The sequence below is a fragment of the Puma concolor genome, chromosome D1 (genome assembly GCF_028749965.1).
Source record: "Puma concolor isolate L17-30 chromosome D1, mPumCon1.1.hap2, whole genome shotgun sequence".
In the NCBI taxonomy this organism is placed as follows: domain Eukaryota; kingdom Metazoa; phylum Chordata; class Mammalia; order Carnivora; family Felidae; genus Puma; species Puma concolor.
In genome coordinates this window covers 52,740,684-52,762,225 of record NC_141676.1, presented here as the reverse complement: position 1 = coordinate 52,762,225, position 21,542 = coordinate 52,740,684, and the positions used below count along the sequence as shown (strand labels likewise).

Genomic DNA, 21,542 nt, shown 5'->3' with positions numbered 1-21,542 from the left:
TCACAGGACAAGTTTGCTCTCCAAGGAAGGTCCCTGGGTCCTGCTGAGTATTTGGGGGTGGGGCACCCTGAGAGGTCAGGGTCAGCTGGACCTTGCGGAAGCTGGAACCCTAGCCTCCCTCCAGTGATCCTCTGGTGTTCACACAGGTGCCCTGCTGGAGGTGTGGGTGACTTTCCAGCAGAAGTGGATTTTTCTGAATAAAGTTCTGTATGAGATGAAGATCGAGTTTCCTAGTTCCAACCTGGTAGGAAAGAGGGGTGAGGCAGGTGGACAAGGGCTACTGCATAGTGGGGCTTATCATGGGAGGGGGAGCTGCCCTCACTTTTAACCCCTCCCTCACTGCAGAACTCCCGGTTCAAGGCCATGGATGATCAGTATCGGATCCTGATGCAGACCTCTGTAGCTGACCCCCTGGTTCTGTCACTTGTAGTGCCCAGCATCAAGCGGAGCCCTCACTTCCGAGGCCAGCAGCTACAACAACTGCTGCAAGCAGGCTCGGTGGAGCTGGAGGGCATCATCATGGCCCTGGAGACCGTGCTTTATGGGGTGTGTGCTGACTTCCCCCGCCTCTTCTTCCTCAGCAATAGTGAGCTGGTAGCCCTGCTGGCTGCCCCCCTGGAATCATGTGAGGCCCAGCTCTGGGTACGACGCTGCTTTCCTCATGTGTATGCTGTGAGTTTCAATTCCAGCCTGACTGACAAAAACACGGATGACCGGGACTCAAGCCCAAAGCCATCTACTCAGGTGGAGGCATTTGCAGTGCTTGGGGCGGGTGGGGAGGAGGTGAAGCTGCAGGGGTCTGTTCCTCTGCATCCGGATCTCCCCAAATGGCTGGCCCATCTGGAGAAGTGCCTGCGTTTGGCACTTGTGCACATGCTGCAGGGCTGTGTGGCTTCCCGTCTCGCTCTGGGCCCGTCCCTAGATGAGGCCTTCAAGCAGCTGCCCCAGCAAGGCCAGCTGCCCTTGCAGCTGTGTGTCCACCACTGGTTAGACTTAGTCCAGGCCTTCCCTTGGCAGTGTGTGATGGTGGCGGAGGAGGTGGTATGGTGGGCAGAGATGGAGGAGGCTCTGCTAGAGGGGAGGACCCTGGCCATGGTCCCCACGCATGTGCGCAAGCTCGAGGCACTGGTGCATTTTATACGGGCTCACAGGGCCTCCCAGGGTGGGCAGCCCCTGTCTTCTGTCCGCCAGACCAGCCTGCTCAGTGCTCTGTTGGCCATGGCAGTGACTCACCGGGATATAGCACAGCTGTTGCAGGAGCACCAGGTCAGTGATCTGACAGATTTCCATTGGGCCCGCCAACTCAAATACCACCTGGGTTCACCTCACATCATCCCCCAGAAACCCCTGCAGAGTCTCAAGACTATTGCATCTACTGAGACTTCTCTGTCACCAGCTGCATGCTGGATAGATGTGCTGGGTCGGTCCTTTCTGTACAATTATGAATACCTGGGTCCCAGACTAGGGTCTCTACCCAGCCTGCTGCCTGAGCGGCCAGCCCTGGTGCTGTTATTGGCCTTGGAAGAGGTGGCCTGTGGGGTTCTACTGGGCCCTGAAGGAGTGGGCAAGACAGACATGGTGAAGAGCATGGCACAGGCCCTGGGACGCCAGCTGGTGACAATGCCCTGCCTGCCTCAGACAGAAGCCCAAAGCCTGAGCAACTACCTGAACGGGGCCTTGCAGGGTGGTGCCTGGCTGCTGTTGGAGGAGGCTCAGCGCCTACCCCTCGGCTTGCTCTCTGCCCTGGGCCAGCGCCTCACTCAGCTGCACCACCTCTGTGCCCCACTGTACCAGGAGGCCTCCCGAAGTACCAGCACTGTTGACCCCACACACCCCCAGCTCCTGGGCAGTGGCTTCTTTGAGAAACATCACGTGTACATACACCTTTGCTATGGCTGTTTCCTGACGCTGCGTTCCCTGAGTCCTGCTGTGCCTGCCAACCTGCACCTTCTGCTACGGCCTGTGGCACTGACACTGCCTGACTTGCAGCAAGTGGCAGAGCTGACCCTGCTGGGTGCAGGGATGCGGGATGCCTCCCGCATGGCTTCCCGCTTGTCTAAATTCTTCTCCCTAGAGCATGAGCTGGTGTCTGCATCCCTGCCCTGCCGCTTGCCATTGCTCAAGCAGGTTCTGGAAGACACGATACAAGACTTACATGTGACCAAGGAGCCCAAGTCCCAGCAGCCCCATAGCCTAGCTGTCAATGAGGAGGCTGCCCTATTGCGTGCCCTGCTACGCTCACCACTATTCAGCATCCTCAGTGGTGTCCACCTGCACAACCTCCAAGAGCTGCTCTGTGGGCTCTTCCCTAATGCCCGCCAGGTGTTGGCAGAGCCTGTGACCCACACGCTGAGGAAGCCATTGCTGGTGGAGGAACTACAGCAGATAGGCCTCCATCCCAGCCCTGATATTTTGGGATCCCTGGAGCAGCTGAGCCAGGCTCTGAGCCGGGTTTCGGGTGTTTTGCTCCTGGGCCCTGCAGGCAGTGGCAAGACCACTTGTTGGCACAGCTTATTTAAGATCCAGAATCGGCTGGCAGCCAGGGAGGACACCTCAGCTCAGGGCTGCCAGCCTGTGGAGATCACCCACCTGTATCCCAATGTCCTCAGCCCCCAGGAGTTCCTGGGATGGCTAGAGGGCCCCTGCTGGCACCATGGCGTCTTCCCCAGGCTGTTTCGTGCAGCCAATCCATGTAAGACTGCCGGCCCAAAGGGGCCACCACAGGAATCGGTGGGTATCCAGCACTGGATAATATGTGATGGGGTCGCCAGTGCTGCCTGGCTGGACTCTATCACTTGCCTCCTGAGCGATGCCCCCCAGCTCAGCCTCCCCAACGGGCAGCAGATAGCACGACCCCCAGGTACTTTTCTCCTGATGGAGGTGGGAGATGCAACAGGTATGTCCCCCAAAGTGGCAGGCCGGTGTGCCCTCGTCTGGTGTGGCGGGGAGCAGACTTGGCAAAGCATGCTTAGTGTTCTGATGGCAACCCTGCCCCACGAGTACCGCCTGCAACCCCAGACAGTCACTGAGCTCAACCGCCTGGCTCAAGCACTGGTGCCAGCGACGTTCCGATTCCTCACCCGGCAGGGCGCCAGCTCTCTGCTGCAGGTTCATGGGCAGCAGGCCGTTTGCCCAGGTGTGGCCGAAGTGACCAGCCTGGCCCGTATCTTGCGTGGTCTGCTTGGCCCCCACCTGCGCATAGATGAAGGGGAGAAGGCACATGTCTCAGGTGAGGGAAAGAGAAGGGATGGCTTGGGACAAGGGGCCTTGAGGACAGCTGGCATACAGCTGGTGCCTGGGGTCTGGGTTCCTTAGTCGATTTGGGCCTGGGGACCAAAAGTGGGCAGCAGAGCCAATCTCTACTCACTTCCTCCACCCCCCACTTTTTCCTACCTGTGCTCCTATTCTGGCCATCGTGACCTTTGCAGAGGACCTCAGCTGTAGTGATCCTGTGGCCCAGAGCTTCAAGTCCTCAAAAAGCAGCTCTCTGAACCCATCCCAGGTTGCCAGTGATGATGTACCTAATAAATGCAAGGAGCATTCGCTGGTTGTCAGCAGCTTTCTCTTTGCATTGGTTTGGGGCTTTGGAGCCCACCTTCCCTCCAGGTATCTGCAGGGGTGGGGCCGGGGGTGGGGGATTCAGAGAGCTGAGATGGACTGGCACATGGGAGTTAACCCAGGTGACATGACTGTCGGGGAGGGTGGAATGTGTGAGTGTGTCACAAACGGAATTGTTGTAACTATCTGACACTTTTGCCTGTACATCCATCTGAACAGGCTCTGGCCCCTCTTTGATACCTTCATGAGGGGTTCTATTAGTTGCCTCTGCAACTACCTGGAGCCACTGCCTTCAGCCTTGGTGTTTGATCTACATGTATGCCCTGAAAATGGGACATTGGTCCCCTTCACTGGCCATTACCTGGGTAGCCGCATCAGAGGAATTCCGGGCACCTTCAACCCTTCTCCCCAGGTGTGAAGACAATGGGGCAGTAGCTGGGCTTGGGGCTCAAGGAGATATCCTGGGGAAGTCTATGTTCTGGGGCCAGCTGGGGCTCCCCCCTGCTTCTGTTCTTCGATATGTTTTCACAATCACAAGAATATGTGAAGTGTTCTGCAGGTGCAGCTCTAAGACAAGACCCCTAGACCTTTGCTTTCACCTAGATTACTGCCTAGATTGGCACTGCCCCAGTAAGCCCTGCTCCTGTCCTGCAGGCTGAACGGCTCTTATATGTGGTGGACCTGCTGCTGTCAGAGGGACACCCAGTGCTGCTGGCTGGAGAGGCGGCAACAGGGAAGTCAACCTTTGTGGAGATGCTGGTGGAGCCACATCACCCTTACACGTACAGCCCCATCCACTCTGCCTTTAGTCCCACCCACCTGCGCCTGCTGCTGAGTCAGGGGGTCCAGGGCCAAGTACAAGCTGCCCCATCACCTGGGCCGCACCTGGATTCTAAAGGCTCCCTCCTCTTCCTGCTGGAAGATCTGCACCTGGCCACTTCTAGTAAGTAGCTGGGCGGAGGAAGAAAGGAGTCATGGTGATCTCTTGAGACTGTAAAATCCCTAACGATATTTACTGACTCTCAATTAGACACTTACAGACCAAACCTCAGCATCCCATTCTTAATATCTTCTCATTGAAAATGTGCTCCCTGAACAATCACACCCCTCTCATGGCCTCATCTGCCATCTCTATGCTTTGACTGCTAAATCTTTATCCCTGGCCAGGCTTTTCTTCTAAGTGCTAGACCTGTTTACACAGCTACTTACTGTATATCTCTATCTTGTCCCACTGGCACTTCAGACTCAACACTGAACTCCTCATCTGACCCTGAAAACCTGTTCCTGTCCTTTAGTAACGAGTACAACCATCCATCCAGTCACTTAAGTCAGAAATCTTGTTGACATCTCCTGCCATCTTACCGAAGTCCAGTCACCATGTCTCTCAATTTTGCATTCTAAATATCTCTCAAATCTGTCCACTTATTTCCATTCCATCTTCCCTGGTTCAGTCAGTCACTACCTGGAACTTTGGTGAATGCTCTTGAAAGATTCCTTGCGATGAGGCTTTCTTCTCTGACACTCTGTACTCTAACTGGAGTCAACTATGTACAAGCATTCAGTAAGTCAGGTTTCCTCTAGCCTCTGGGATTGCTGTCTTCTCTGTCTTCCCTCCTCTATGTATCTGGATAAATCCTTATTCTTTACACATAAGCTTAGGCAACATCTTTTCCAGGAAATTTGAGCCTCCAGGCTAGGTTAGATATTCATCTCATGCTCTGTACAAAAATCTGTGACAACCATGATTGTGTTTTATGATTGTGTGTTTACTTGTTGATCCTTTCCACTACACTCTGAGCTTCATGAGAAGAGAGATTTGTCTTATTCATTCTGATAGACCCAAGAGGAAGTAAGTACTCACTAAGAGTTTATAGAAGCAAAGATTACAAAGGAAAGGGGAAATTGAGATAAAAGTCTGGGATACTAAAATTTAAAGTTTCTGAAGTGATAATGACAGGTTTGAATGTGGCCATGGGATATGCCCATGGGAATGGGCAGAAGTAAAGTACAGGGCAAAGTATTAGCTGGATTGTCCAGTTAGACACTGAAGTCTTTTATGAAATGTAGAAAACTTGAATCAGGTTGTAGACACACTTAATAATAATAGGTACAATTTATTGAGGACTGTGTGTTACAAACTTTATATCATCTTTAGTGCTCATAAAATCCTATTAAGATGGAAATTTGCTATGATCATTTTAAAGATGAAGAAACTGGAAGATTTTTATAACTTGCCCAAGATACTCTAGCCAGTAAAATGTCAGAACCAAGATTAAAATTAAGTCTGTTTAGCACCAAGACCTGTAATTTTCTGCAACTATCTTATTTGGCCCTTTCAGTAAATTTGCACAAATAATCAGATTGTCAGTTGTAAATAGAAAGGGTAAATTCAGATCTGAATAGCAGCTGAGAAGAGATTTCAGCAGGAAGGCTGAAAACATTGCAACAATGTTGTGGAGTGAAGTATATTACAGCTGGCATTGTAAAAGTTGTCCTAGGGTGGGGGTGCCTGGGTGGCTCAGTCGGTTGGGTGTCCAACTTCAGCTTGGGTCCTGGTCTCATGGTTCGTGAGTTCTAGCCCCACCTCGGGCTCTTGCGCTGTCAGTGCAGAACCTGCCTAGGATTCTCTCTCTGCCTCTCTCTCTCTTTCTCTCTCAAAATAAATAAATAAACTTTAAAAAGATATTAAAAAAAAGATGTCCTACGGTAATAGCCAACAAAACATTTAGTATAAAATTAAAAAAAATTAAAAGACATACAACAAAACAAAAAACTGTAAAACTGTGACCCATTGTCTAGAGAAAACAGTCAATAAAAACTGACCTTGAAATGGTCTAGAAGTAGAACTTAGCAAATATTTTATAGCAGCTATTATAAAAGTACTCAGATTCTTAAAGGAAAATATGATCTTAATGAGTGAACGCATAAGTAATCTCAGCAAAGAAATAGAAACTACCAAAAATAACTAAATGGAAATGGAAAGAACTGGAAAACACAATAACTGAAATGAAAAAGTCACTGCATGGTTTAACAGCAGATTGGCAATAGCAAAAGTCAGTGAATCCTGAAGAACAGAAAAATACTGAATATGAATACAGCTTCAGTATAACACACATGTAACTGGGGTTCCCGAAGGAAAGGAGAGTGAGATTAGGGCAGAAAAAAACCTATGAGGAAATAATGAACAAAATTTTCCCAAATTTCTTGGAAAATACTGACTTTCAGAAAGGGAAAACTCAGTTATCCCCAATTAAAATAATAAAAAGAAAACCACACCCAGGCACATCATAGTCAAACAGCTGAAAATCAAAGAAAAGAGACACTTGAAAGTGGTCAGAGAAAAGATAAAACACATTATGTACAGATGAATGATATTAAGAATGATGGTTAACTTCCCATCAGAAACAACAGAACCCAGAGGATGGTGAAATATCATTTTTAAAGTACTAAAAGGGGAGGCGGACCTGTCACCTTAGAATTCTCTGTCCAGTATAGATACTCTTCATAAATGAGGATAAAATAAAAGTATTTCAGATGCATGAAAGCTGAGAAGATTTACTGTCGCTAGAACTGCACTATAAGAAATGCTAAAAGATGTTCTTCAGGCAGAAGGGAAATAGAATTGTATGGCAACTCAGATCTATGGAAAAGAAGGAAGAGCACCAGAAATGGTAAATGTGTGGGTGCATATAAGTAACCTTCTTTTTCATCTCTTAGTTTCCTTAAAAGATAGTTGATAGTCGGGGCGCCTGGGTGGCTCAGTCGGTTGGGTGTCCAACTTTGGCTCAGGTCATGATCTCATGGTCCGTGAGTTCAAGCCCCATATCAGGCTCTGTTCTGTGCTGACAGCTCAGAGCCTGGAGTCTGTTTCAGCTTCTGTGTCTCCCTCTCTACCCCTCCCCTGCTTGCGCTCTGTCTCTGTCTCTCTCAAAAATAAATAAACATTTTAAAAAATGTAAAAAGACAGTTGATAGTTTAAAAATAAAAGTAATAACATTTTTGGCAGAAGTAGAAAATAACCTGGAACGGTAGCAAAAGGATAGGGTGGGAGCAGTGAGTAAAAATTATACTATTGTAAGGTTCTTGCATTCGTGAAATGTGAACTAGGAATTGGGGAAGGTCAGGCATGAGGTGTGAAGTGGCACAATATTACTTCTAAGTATTGATACATTAAGGAGGCATATTGTTACCCTAGAAAAATCACTCAATAACAATAGCAAAGAGTATAATTTAAAATATATAATATTTTAAATATAAAAATATTTAAGTATGTAAAAGGAAGCAGGAAATGAGCAATAGAGGAATTAAAAAAAAGAGAGACGATTAGAAGACAAATGACAATATGATGGACTTTAAACCAACTGTATGAATAATTACATTAAATGTAAAGTCCTAAGCACTCCAAAAAGTCCTTCAAGACAAAGGGTATTACCAGAGATAGAGAACTGGATATCTCAGAATTAAAAGATTTAATTAATAAAAAAGACATAAAAGTCCTAAATGTGTATGCACCTGAAACCGCTTCAAAATATACAAAGAAAAAGAGGGGCGCCTGGGTGGCTCAGTCGGTTAAGTGTCCAACTTCAGCTCAGGTCATGATCTCACAGCTTGTGGGTTCAAGCTCCGCACTGGGCTCTGCAGTTAAGCGTCCAACTTTGGCTCAGGTCATGATCTCACAGTTTGTGGGTTCAAGCCCCACGTCAGGCTCTGTGCTGACAGCTCAGAGCCTGGAGCCTGCTTCTGATTATACTATTGTATAGTATAGAGGTATCTCCCTCTCTCTCTACCCTTACCCTGCTCGTTCTCTTTTTCTCTCAAAAATAAATAAATAAAAAATAAGAATAAAATAATAAATAAATAAATAAATAAATAAATAAATAAATACAAAAATATACAAAGAAAAAGAATGGATAGAAATGAGGGACAAATACCAAGTCCAAAATCACTATAGGAGATTTAATACTCCTCTCAATACTTAATAGAACAGGAGAGAGGAAATAAGGATATAGATCTAAATAGCCCTATCAACTATATTTACATTTACAGAACATCATACCCACCATCTGCAAAATACACTTTCTTTTCAAGTGTATATGGAGCATTCTCCAAGATAAATGATAATGCTGGGCTATAAAATAAGTCTCAACAAATGTCAAAGGATTAAAATTTGTAGAATATTTTCTCTGACTACAATAATAAAACTCAATAACAATAATACAGCTAGAAAATTCCCAAAGTCTTTGCAATTAACACACTTCTAAATAATTCATGCATCAAAGAAATCACAAGGGAAATTAGAAAATATTTTGAACTGAATAATAAAACAAAACATATCAAAATCTGTGGGATGTAGTTTAAGCAGAGCATTGTGATCAAATGGACTATATCCCCAGAATGTAAAGTTGAGTCAGCATTCAAAAATCAGTATAATTTATGACATTAATAGAATAAATGAGAAAACATGTAAGATCATCTTAGTAGATAAAGAGAATGCATTTGATAAAATTCAACACTATTCATGGTAGCTCTCAGCAGACTAGGAATAAAAGGGAACTTTCACAGTTTGATGAAGGACATCTATTAAAACCTACAGCTAATTACGTACTTAATGGTGAAATATTGAACACTTTATAAGATCAGTCACAAGGCAATAACATCCACTTTCACTGCTTCTATTCAATATTGCACCAGAGGCCCATCAGTGGGTCTCTGGTGCACATCAGTGCACCACATCAGTGCAATAAGAAAAAGAAATAAAAGCTTTTAAAATTGGAAAAGACAAACTAATACTCTCTCTACTGTCATATAACATGATTTTGTTTCTTTTTTTATTTTTTAAATGTTTGTTTATTTTTTGAGAGAGAGAGCAAGCCAGGGAGGGGCAGAGAGAGAGGAAGAGAGAGAATACCAAGCAGGTTCTGCGATCTCAAGACAGAACCCGATGTGGGGCTCAAACTCATGAACTGTGAGATCATGACCTGAGCTGAAATCAAGAGTTGGACACTTAACCGACTGAACCACCAAGGTGCCCCAACATGATTTTCTACAGAGAATCCTAAGTAATCTACACCATCACCACCACCAACAAAACAACCCTACAAAACTGCTAGAATAAATAAGTGAATTTAATTTAGCAGGGTCATAGGATACAAAGTAAATCTATTGAAATCATAAGTATTTCTATATCCTAGTAACAATTGGCAATCAAAAATTTTAAATATAGCTTAAAATATCATCTGAAAGCTTAAAATATTTAGGAATAAACTTAGATCTATACACTGAAAATCACTAAATATTGCTGAGGTAAAGGAGACAAATAAATGAAGAGATATACCATGTTCATGGGTCAGAGGAGTTAATATCATTACAGAGCTCATTCTCCTCCCCCAGTTGATCTATAGATTCAGTGGAATGCCAATCTAAATCTTCTAAATCTGAGCAGGCTTTTTTGTTTTTTGTTTTTTGGTTTTTTTTTTTTTGGTATAAAATGACAGGATTGATAGGCTTATTCTGAGACTTATATGGAAACACAAAAGACCTAGAAGAGCCAAAATGACTTTGAAAAAGAAAAATAGGGGCACCTGGGTGGCTCAGTCGGTTAAGCATCCAACTTCAGCTCAAGTCATGATCTCACTGTTTGTGGGTTCTAGCCCCGCATCGGGCTGTGTACTGACAGCTTGGAGCCTGGAGCCTGCTTCGGATTCTGTGTCTCCTTCTCTCTCTGCCCCTCCCCAACTTGTGCTCTGTCTCTGTCTCTCAAAATATATAAATGTAAGGAAGGAAGGAAGGAAGGAAGGAAGGAAGGAAGGAAAGAATAAAGTGGAAAGGCTTACACTATTTATTTCAATGCTTACTACAGGGCTATAGTAATCAAGAGAGTGGGGTATTCATATAAGGACATGGATACAGACAGACTAATGGGAGAAAACAGAGAATCTTATATAATCATATATAGTCAATTGCTTTTCAACAAATGTGCCAAAATAATTCAATGGGGCAGTTGGAACAACTACACATCTGTTTGGTGAAAAAAAAGAAACCCTGAATCCTACCCCATGACATACACAAAAATTAATTATAAATCAGTTAAAGACCTAAATGTAAAAGCTAAAATTATAAAACTTTACAAAAAATGTTAGAGAAAAATCTGTATGACCTTGGTTAGAAGCAATGATTTCTTAGGACACAAATATTGGATTTTGTGAAAATCAAAAACCTATGCCCTTCAAAAGACACTGTTAAGAAAATGAAAAAGTAAGCCATAGACAAAAATACAATACACGTATCTGACAAAGGACTTATACCCAGAATACATAAAAAAGCTCTTACAACTCAATAAGAAAGCAAACTCCATTTTTAAAAATGGATAAAAGATACTTCACAAAAGAAAGATTAGTGAGTGGTCAACAGCACCTGTGGCAGCATTATTCTGCACAGTCAAAACCTAGAAACAACCTAAATGTCCATCAGCGTGTCAGTGGGTCTACAAGTTGTGGTATTTTTATAATGGACTACTACTCCAATAAAACAGAATAAACTGACACACATGAAACATGGATGAATATCAGAATCATGCCGAGTGAAAGAAGCCAGACATGCTAAATTACATACAATACGATTCCCTTTACATGAAGTTCTAGAACAAGCAAAGCTAAGCAATAGTGATACAAATCAGATCATATAGAAGTTCCTGGGACAATGTGGCAGGGTACTGACTGCAAAGGGTCATGAGGGAACTTTCTGAGGTGATGAAAATGTTCCAAATATCATTGGAGTAGCAGTTACATAGGTGTGCACATTTGTTAGAACTTGTGAGCTACACATTTAAAATGTGTACATTTTATTTTACATAAGTCATAGTTTAACACTGACTGCACAGAAGTGTGTGTGTGAGAACTCCTCTCTCTTGACTGTGATGACTGCACTTTCCCCCTATTGTGTCAGATCAGGCTTCCATCCGTCCCAGCTTCCAAACTTCCTGTTGTTAACAAATAATTGGTCACAGAAGTAGGATTTTCAGGGAGAAGGAAGAAGAAATCACTCGCTTTTAGGGAGGGTGTGGGGGAGACAGAACAATATACTCAGACATGACAAAGTCCCAGCACATCCGGTGTACAAAATTCCTTTAGAACCCTGTGTGTGCCCGAAGTAAACCCAGGGAAGCAGGAATAGGAAGAACAGGTGACACCGTCATGTGCGCACCTGCATGTCCTCACTGTCAGTCTTCATGTCCCACAGACCCAGAGAAGACCTGCCAGCCAGTGTTGGAGACTTTGCGCCAGGCCATAGATGGCACGGTGTATGCCCACAGCACCTTGGAATTGCAGATGCTGCAGCCTCTAGTCAACTTCCTTGCCACTGCCACAGTACCAGGCTTCTGTGAGCTCCCACTGTGCCCACGTCTCTTTAGACTCTTCACAGTGCTGGCCCTGGGTAGCATGACCCAGGCCATCTTTCTGAGCAGGCATACACCTAGCATCCAGGCCTGGCTTGAGCGCTTCCCCTCTGTGGAACGGGAGGGGGTTCTAGCGAAAGCCCTGGTCCGGGCCTCAGTGGAGGCCTGGGAGGCTGTGGGCAACTGCTTTATGCCTTCCCCGCTCCACCCACATTACCGCTTTTCCCTGCACTCTGTGAGCCAACTACTGGGCAGCTTGCAGCTGCTCCCAACCAGGATGGGCTCCCGGGGTTTTCTGGATGTTCCCAACCATCAGGAGCACTTGCACCGGGTGTCAGGCTTACGTGGCACCCGCCTGACAGTCATGATGGCCACACGTAACATGGTGCGTCTTTGGTTGCATGAGGCACAGAGGACATTTTGTGACCGGCTGGATAGCCCTAGAGAACGCTCCTACTGTGCCAACCTGCTCCTAGAAGTAGCTCAGAGTGTCTTCTGCTGTGAGCCAGCACCCCAGCATGGGGGCAAGGGCTATGAGGAGGAGGAAGAAGATGAGGAGGAGAGAGTGCCCGAAGTGGAATCTGAAGGGGAGTTGGCCCAGTGGGAGGACTTAAGCAACAGTGGCAGTGAGACAGAGGAGGAGGACGACCCTTATGGCCTTCAGGTCACCACAGGCTCACCCTCCAATGATTCAGGTCTAGCACCTTCCACAGCACCAGTAAAGAAGGAAAGCACAGAAATTATAAGTCAGGATACAAGCCAGGAGGAAGGCACAGAGACCTGCAGCTGCAAACTTCAGTTAAACAGAAACAAGAGTTGGTGGCAGAAAACCACCCAGATGGACCTGGTCTCTCCTCTGTTGCTACCAGTGCTACTACTCTGCCCCTGGGAAAAGCCCTCTGACCTGGTCTTCAGTCAGGAGCTGACACTAGGGTCCAACTCTGAGAGCCCCAGCCTGTACCTGGAACGGCAGTGGGAGAGCCTGGAGGAGCAGCTGTCCACCACAGCCTCTCAGCTGAAGTTGAACGCCTCCCTTGCCTCTTGCCACGCCATGGCCATGCACGTGGCCCGCCTGGTCCGGGTGCTGGCCAGGCCTCGGCAGCACGGCATACTGCTCTCAGGGGCTTTGGGTACTGGGCGCCGTACTGCCATCACTCTTGCAGCTAGCATTTATCAGGCCCACCTCTTCCATCTGCCATCTGGCTCAGAGGAGGCCATTCTCCAGTGTCTACGGGATGCCAGCTGGCATGCTGGCATGTTAGGCCAGCCAGTGGCCCTGCTGGTGCCCAAGGGTGTGGATCTTACTACCCTTCATCGTCTGCTGGCCCTGGCAACCTCGGGCAGTTTCCCTGACCAGTATACAGAGGCAGATCTGGAAAGTATTGAAGAACATCTCCCGAAGGAGAACCTTAGTGTCAAGCAGAACATCAAGAAGGAAGTGCTGTTGCACAGGTGAGGCCAAGAACCCCATACTAGGAACTGCTTTGCTCTTGCTCTGTCCTGGCCAAAAGGCCAAAAGAAATCTAAGAGCTGCTGTGAGAGCTCAGATCAGGGATAAGGGGTCAGGTTTGGGGTTGGGACCTCGATGGGCAAACAGGGATAAAGGGGAGGACAGTATCTGAGCTCCTGGCCCACAGGTTCTACCAGCAAGTGTGCAACCACCTGCACATCTTCATCCTGATTGGAGATGACCAGGCCCACAAACAGCTGCCTTCCACCCTTTACCTGAGGCTTCTTCAACTGGCCATTGCTAGCATTGACCGCTATGAACCCTGGGACCAAGACTCCCTGATCAGTGTGGTCCGGCACTACCTGGAGGGTGCTCAGAATCCATCCATTGATGATGGTGAGCCCTTTTTAGTGTTCTCACTACTCATCCCAACCAAGTTTTAATGAGGGTTCAGGTCAGTCTCTCTCTCTCTCTCTCTCCCTAGAACCTAGTGACCCCCTTCACCTTTTCTGCCCCTTTTCCTAAATCAGAAGAGGGTCCCTTTTCTTTCCCATTCCCCTACAAGTTCACAAGCCCAGGCTAAAGTCATGCCCATTTCAGACTCCTTGAAGTGCCCAGACCTCCAGGCGTCAATTCCCAGTGTGGCCAAAGCCATGGCTCTCATCCACCTTTCGGCTGCCAGCTACCATGGACACCTATGCCCTGAGTTGCCACTAGTCACCCCCAAGACATTTCTAGACTTTCTGGACACCTTCGTGCTGCTGCAGCAACAGATGACTCTGCAGATTAAGAAGAAGGCCCAACGGTGAGTGGCCCCATTTGCTGCACTGTACCTCCTGCTTCCTTGGGTCCACTAATTGGTATATTGTTTCTCCAGGATCCAGAATGCCCTGGAAAATCTGAGAATGCTTATGGAGAAGCACAATGCCCACACCAACTTTGTCTTTAACTTGGAACAGCTGCTGAAAAGTTCCCGCAAGGTAAAGGGGGAGAAGATTGTGAGGTATGCACAGTAGGGTCAAAGCAGGAGACCAAAGGGGGATTTTGGAGGAACCAATCAAACCGAACCTAAGGGTTTTTTTTTTTTTTAAGTTTATTTTTATTTATTTTGAGAGAGAGAGAGAGAAAGCAGGGGAGGGGAAGAGGGCAAAGGAGACAGTATCCCAACAGTGCAGAGCCCAGTCGCAGGGCTCGAACTCATGAGCTGTGAGATCATGACCTGAGCTAAAATCAAGAGCCAGACACTTCATACCTACTGAGCCAGGCACCTCTGAACCTCAGTTCTTATCTCTTAAGAGTACTCTTTTCCTCAGGGGATCTCTTTAGTCTCTGCTATCACCTCCTTTAGAGCTTAGGCTCAAGGTTGCCCATGGCACAACTGAGATCAGGCCAATTCTTCTAAACACATGAAACCCCAGTGTCTTCTTCTGGTGTCCTCAATATGTACCTTGACTATGGGAAGTTCAGTGTACTCCCCAAAATCTCCATGGATTCCCAACAGAAACAGGGCAGAGATTATACTCTCATGATCACCTCTACTCTTATCTCTTCTTCTCCTGGATTCTCTATCATGACTCATTAGCACACCTCTTATAGCCATCCTGTTCTCCCATATAGCTTTGTCTCTGTACCTCTTCCCTCCACAAAAGCACTGACTATACAAGGCTCTTGTGTCCACCGAGGAAATGTGGATGGGTGATGGCAGTGGGTCAATTTAGATTTTAGACCAGACCAGAGACTGGAATGGTACACTAGACCTCAATGTCCTGAATTTCTTTAGTCACCCTCCACAGGGCATTTCCCAGTAATCAGCTCTTCTCTTCTCCTCCCTCTCCCCGTGCCCACTCACAATGCTATTCAACCACTCCACTTTTCCTTTAGAACTCTCCCAACACAATTCTCATGTAACAAGAGATATTTTTCTCGTCCAAACTTAAATCTCATTTTGTTCTTAATAAGAGAGAATTCCAAAATAGCTTTTCTTTTTATTCCTGCTACACAAGGCTTTGGTGAAGGTTCAGGGATAACTGTAGAGAAGTGAACTAGTGGTCAACTCACTAGTTCAAATGGGTTGGACAAAAGGACAAATACTTCCCCTCAACTGGGCTTTCGGGCCATACAGCTCCCAGTGGCCAGTCTGTCCCTTTTGATGGGTGCCTCAGGGATATCACCCAGTGCTGTGCAACTCTACGGGCATGGCTTCCATTGTGTCTACATGCATGGTTGTCAACGTGTTCTCTGTAAATGATGTTGGAGTTCTCACGGTACTGGTACCCTCCTACCATTCACCACCAAGGGTCACTAGCTTAGATAAAACTTCAGGGCTCATTAAGGTGAAAACAAAACAAAACATTTCACAGAGGGACAGGAATGCCCATTCAAGTGTTTTCCAAATTCCAGTGTCTTGTGTTGGGTCATGCCATTTCCCAAAGTGATGAATACCAGGAATTGTTGATCTGATTTAAAGGTGCTACTATTCTTTGAGTCAGTTATATCAAAGCACAACATAAGAAACCCAAAAATCTGAATAAGAGATGTTCATAGTGGATGCGCCTGGCTGATTCAGTCGGAAAAGCATGTGACTCTTGATCTCAGGGGTTTTGAGTCCGAGCCCCGCACTGGGTGTAGAGATTACTTAAAAATAAAATCTTAGAGAGAGAGAGGGAGAGAGAGGTTCATAGTGTCAGAGGCATTCAATGTCAGATCCTTTGCCCATTCACTCAACAGCTGTAATAGTGTGTACTTCTTTCAGTGTCCCCCACACCAGGAAATGGCATCACCATCCATTTAGTCACTTAAGCCAAATCCCAGGAGTCATTCTGGAGCCCTCCATCTCCCTTTTCTCTCATATTCCACTGGTCCATTTATTCATTACTGTACTCTACAACAATTAAGGGAACTCCACTTTTTTTCTGTCCAGCCACTCATTGATATTTATGTCTGTGTCTACATTGATGTCTACATCTAGATAGATAAGTCACTAGAATCCTTGCCAAAACTTTCTGAGGTGGCTATCCTTTTTCCCATTTTATAGACGAGAAAAGTAAGACCCAGAGAGGTTAGGATGAGGATTAAATGACATCTTACTTGGAAAGCATTTAAAAGTGCTGGCACAGGGGCGCCTGGGTGGCTCAGTCAGTTAAGCGGCTGACTTCAGCTCAGGTCGTGATCTCGCGGTTCATGGATTCAGGCCCCGTGTCAGGCTCTGTGCTGACAGCTCTGAGCCTGGAGCCTGCTTTGGATTCTGTGTCTCCCTCTCTCTCTCTTCCCCTCCCCCATCACGCTCTGTCTTTCTCTATCTCTCAAAAATGAATAAATGTTAAAAAAAATTTTTTAAGTGCTGGCACATAGTAAGAGTTCAATAAATGATAGCTCCTCCTAATTAAGAAAGATAAGGCACTGTCATTGCCTTCATGGTGCCTAGTTTACTGGAACATATAGACTCAGCTAAGCAATTACTGTTACTGTGATAACACTGTGTTATCACAAAGTCCAGGGAGCTCTGAAGTATCAAGACTTTCTAGAGAAAGCAAAGTGCCACAGTAAGTAGCACAGAGCCATGTGTAGAACACGGCAAGCACTAAAAATCATTCCTTAAATATGTAAAGAAATGAATGAAGTGAACCAAAGGTGATGTCTGGAGGTTAGCTAGGATTTGGTGTAAAAGGGAGTGGGGGTGGGTGGGAAGACTGTCACAGGCTGAAGCAAAAGCGTGGGCAAAGGCCCAGAAGGAGGAGAATGTGTGTCACGTTGGAGGAGCTGAAAGTCAGGAATGGCTGGGAGAGTGGGGTGCTGGGGCAAGGACAGACACAAGGTTAGAAAGCGGAGTTGAGGTCTCCTGGGCACAGAGGCCTCGTAAACCAACTGGGAGAGTTGGCAAATGTTCTGAAACATGATGATGATGGTATTTGGCTACGGCATGGAGAGCAGAGGAGAAGAAGTGGGTAAGAGTGGAAACTGAGATGCAGTGAGGGAGCAGACATGATGGACATGTGGGAGGTAGAACAGAAAGGCCTTGAAGATGAGTTGGGTTTGGGGGAATAGAAGAGATGGAGCCAGGGTAACAATGAGATTTTCTTCCTTGGGAAACTGTGTTTTGCTACAGTTCTCTGTGAAAAAGAACGGGTGAGGAGATGAGTAAGATTGCAAGAGATCTGGCAGGGCACAGTGAATATGTTGTTCATTTGTGGGCATGTGGGCTCTGAGGGGCCTGTGAGGCATTGAAGAGGAGATTGCCATGAAGCAGATGGACACATGGATGTGGGGCTCAGGAAAAAAAATCTGGCTAGAGATAGCAATTCGAGAGTTGTTAAAATTTAAGTGGTAATGAAAGGCATGAGATTAGGGAGGGCACATAGAAGTGTAGGATGAGAAGGTAAGGGGGCCCTGAAACATTGCTGTGGAATACTGAAGGGATGGTAGAGGAGAAGACTGAGTAAGAGCAGCCACAGAAGTTGGAGAAAGCCAAAGGAGTACATGGGGTCATGAAAGTCAAGGGAGGACAATGTTTCAAGAGGGAGGGAACTGTCTTGTATGACAAATGCCACTAATGGGTCAAGTAAGATAGAGTATGGCATAATGGTTAAGCATGTGGGCTTCAGAGTCAGACTGCCTGGGCCTGTGTGGCAGTTCAGGAGAAGCAGTCACCCACTGGGAGCTGCATCACCAAGTGTGTAAGTCATAGGCCAGTGAGTGATAGTTCCAGGGCCCAGTCTTTATCTGTGGCCTACATGGAGTTCAACTAGCTCCTCCTGACTATCAAGTGAGGAGTATGCTGCAGTCCCAAGCCCACAGGGCTCCCCTTGGGGTAAGCCCACCTGGCCCAGGATCTGGAGCTGCAGTGCCTGGACCTCTGTTTGCAGAACCTCCACATACTTCAGCAGCAGCTCCAGCAAGACAAGCTGCTGTACAGGCGGCAGCTGGCGGAGTGTCAGCAGCAGGAGGACCTCATCAAGAACCTGACCAAGCAGCGGGATGCCCTGCGGGCTCAGTATGAGGCTTTCCTGGAGCAGGTGGGGTCTTGCTGCTGCCTGCCCTGTGCTGCTCTTCTCTTGGGAGGGGACAACACTTCACGGGATGTCCAGAGGAAAGAATGGGGTGACTTGTCATGGAGTCTCGTGGGGGAGGGGCAAAGTAGGATGGCTTGAGAAATGGTCCATCATGGGAACTCCTAGGAAGAGGTGATCACTCCTGGCAACACACTGAAGGAAGAGGACACTTTGGAAATTCACTTCAAGAGTGCATATCTCCTCATTTAGATGGGCAAGGCATTCCTGGGGCCTCTGAGCCAGCTGCAGGTAGCCGACTTTGAGGAGCTACGGAGCTATCGAGTACCACCGGAATCTGTGGTCCGGGTGACCGATGCCCTGTGCGATCTGTTCCACTGTGAAACAGGCTGGGCCAGCGCCAAGCAGCTCTTATGCACCGAGGATTTTTATCAGGTAGGGAATGTGGAGCACGATGGAGGAGGAGAGCAGAGGCACAAAGGGCAGACTTGGCAGAGCGAGGCTGTTAGGGCCAGGTCCAGAGCACCTGTGTCTGCCCCTACCCCTCTTAACACATTTTCCCAGGAGCTGGTGTTCTTCCCCAAGGAGAAGATGACAGACTCCGAGATGATAAAGTTAGCCCAAGCTCTGAAGGCTCCAGGTATGAGTGATGCAGCTCTGCGGGCAGTAAGCATACCTGCAGCGAGCCTGGCGGCCTGGCTCTGGGCCGTCCTGCGCTATGGGCTGGCACAGCGTCGGGGACTGCCCACGGGCCTGCTGCTGCGGCAGATAGAGGCCACGCTGGCTCGGGAGCAGGCCCTCCTGGGCCACCGCCAGTTCCAGGCCCAGGAGACCCTGGAGCACAAACTGGATCTGGCCAACAAGCTGGAAGACTCCTGGGTTTCGCACAACCGTGTGATGGAGAATCTCATTCGCGCTCAATGTGGCCAATATCACAAGTGGCCCATAAAGTCTGCACTGCTCACACCTATGCAGTCCTGGACTACAGAGCTCCAGGTAACCAGCTCCTGCCCCGGTCTTCCCCCAAAGCTCATTTCTGTCCCACTGACCCCAACAACTCTGCTCCTCCCTGCACCCTCACTGCCTCCCTTTGTCCCACTGCCCTCCTTACCATGCTTTCCTGCATACCCTGCTTCACGCCCTCTCTACCAGACCCTCTCTGCCTGTACCCTCCTCGCTGGCCTACATGCCCTCTGTTCTTCCCTTCCACACCAGAAGTTGAAGGGGCACTGCACGACTATGTTCGGGGATGCCCTTCTGTGTTCAGCTGCCATCATCTACCTGGGTCCTTTCCCAGCACTGCGGCGCCAGGAGCTACTGGACAAGTGGCTGGCTCTGTGCAGGGGCTTCCAGGAGCCCCTGGGCCCAGATGATGTGGCACAGGCCCTGAAGCAGAAGCAGAAATCTGCCATCATGCCACCAAAGAACCCCCTGCTCTCCACACGCTCTCCCTTCAACCTTCTGACCCTGCTTAGCTCCAAATCTGAACAGTTCCAGTGGGACCGAGACCTGAAGCCCCAGGCAAAGTCAGCCCGCCTGGCAGGCCTGCTCCTGCGAAGTCACACCCACTACTCCAGCTTCCGTTGGCCTCTGCTGCTTGACCCTAGCAACCAGGCCCCCATCTGGCTGAACCCACTGCCTCTGCAAGAGACTAGATGCTTGGCCCCAGGTCCAGGTAAAGTGCAGATATAAAGCCAGGGATAATGAACATAATGCTTCTCCTTCTCAGGTATCTGAACAGCCAGCACTCAGCCACAGGTGGTCCTCCCTTTCATAATAAAGACACTAAATTTTTGTAGCCAGCGTATCCTAGATTTCAGCAGCCTACATGATATTAATAAATTAGGTCACATTTGCATCTTGGGGCCTATACTGCAATGATTCTGACTTTACATGTCTGACCAGTCCATGATCTTCCACTTCCTTGGTCTGCTCAGCACTCTTAGAAACTTGGCCTACAACTCGGAGCCTTCCTTACTGTCAGAATTTATCCCATGTTCAGGAATTCTGGGGAAATATTTCTATTATCTCTGCTTGGAGCAGAGACCTATCTGGGTAGAGTGTCAGAAGGAGGTGTTTCCTAGGGGAAGGAAGCAAGGGTATTGGGTAGGGGAAGGAGAAAATGGTGTTTATTTCCCAGAAGGGGTTGGGAGTTGCACCGGGGACAGTAATAGATATCTACAATGGAAGGTACATAATAAAGCAGTCTGTAATGTGGGCTCTATAATCTGACTGTCTGGGTCAAATACCTGTTCTTTGCTAGCTATGCAAACTAAGACATGGTACTTAATCTCTCTAAGCCAAAATTTATTTGACAATAAAATTAGCATCTTAATTATACCCATCTTACAAAACATCATATTAAATGAGATAATTTATGTAAAAGGGGCTCACACAGTGCCTAAAAACAATTTCTCAAAAATTTTAGTATTACTACTCATGTATTACTGCTACCATTATTACCTTCCATCCCTTGGCTGTCCAGCATAACCTTCCATTGTGCCCATACACCATTATGAAAATACACAGTATATAACTTTCACATGTGCAACTATAAGTAAATTTACACCCTTTCTAGTAAGGGACACAATGAAGAAACATCTAGCTGCAGCATCCAATTCTGAGTCCAGGAGCTGTGAACAGTGTTCATTGTTCTTGATCAGAGTTAGATGTGGCTCTTTGTGATTCTATAACCTATGACAGAGTATACTCTCAATCTCACCATAGCAGTACATCCAATATGCAGAGTGAAGCAAAATCAAATCAAGATAACTACAGTAAACTTCCTGTTTAGAAACTGGATAAGGGTAAGAAACACACACTTATCTAATTAGTCTTTAGCATGTACTGTGTAATGCCAGACAGAGATAGGAAGGCAAATGATTAGCATCACTTCACTGGCTATAGAGTGAGTTCTTGGGACAGCCACTTCACCTATCCTGTGTTCTAATGAACAGTATGATGTTCCTTGTCCATTGTACCCAGGGCTATCTGTGAAAGGAACATTGGTCAAGAATCCTGTTTGTAGCTGTTCAGCCGTACATAGCCACTTCCTATTGGAATGGGATGGGGGCTTAGGATTTGTCTTCAAATTAAGCAAACACTGATCACTTGTTACCAGATAGAGGATTTT

At 47.0% G+C, this 21,542-nt stretch overlaps 1 protein-coding gene across 13 annotated transcripts in view; it reads left to right on the top strand.

Moving 5' to 3' along the window:
* Positions 1-21,542, top strand: part of DNHD1 (dynein heavy chain domain 1) — a 79,701-nt gene that overhangs the window by 48,997 nt on the left and 9,162 nt on the right. For 10 of the 13 annotated variants that reach the window (XR_015241050.1, XM_086678131.1, XM_086678129.1 and 7 more), the window contains 12 exons: positions 147-244; positions 346-3,229; positions 3,429-3,606; positions 3,778-3,970; positions 4,213-4,501; positions 11,797-13,405; positions 13,591-13,799; positions 14,004-14,208; positions 14,281-14,383; positions 18,266-18,415; positions 18,662-19,405; positions 19,625-20,084. Coding sequence is in view for 12 of the 13 variants with exons in the window: in XM_086678131.1 (XP_086534257.1) it covers positions 147-244; positions 346-3,229; positions 3,429-3,606; positions 3,778-3,970; positions 4,213-4,501; positions 11,797-13,405; positions 13,591-13,799; positions 14,004-14,208; positions 14,281-14,383; positions 18,266-18,415; positions 18,662-19,405; positions 19,625-20,084 (7,122 nt within the window). In the remaining variant the exon portion in view is untranslated. The remainder of the gene's footprint in view (positions 1-146; positions 245-345; positions 3,230-3,428; positions 3,607-3,777; positions 3,971-4,212; positions 4,502-11,796; positions 13,406-13,590; positions 13,800-14,003; positions 14,209-14,280; positions 14,384-18,265; positions 18,416-18,661; positions 19,406-19,624; positions 20,085-21,542) is intronic. The other 3 variants (XM_086678132.1, XM_086678130.1, XM_086678127.1) reach the window with 1 other exon arrangement.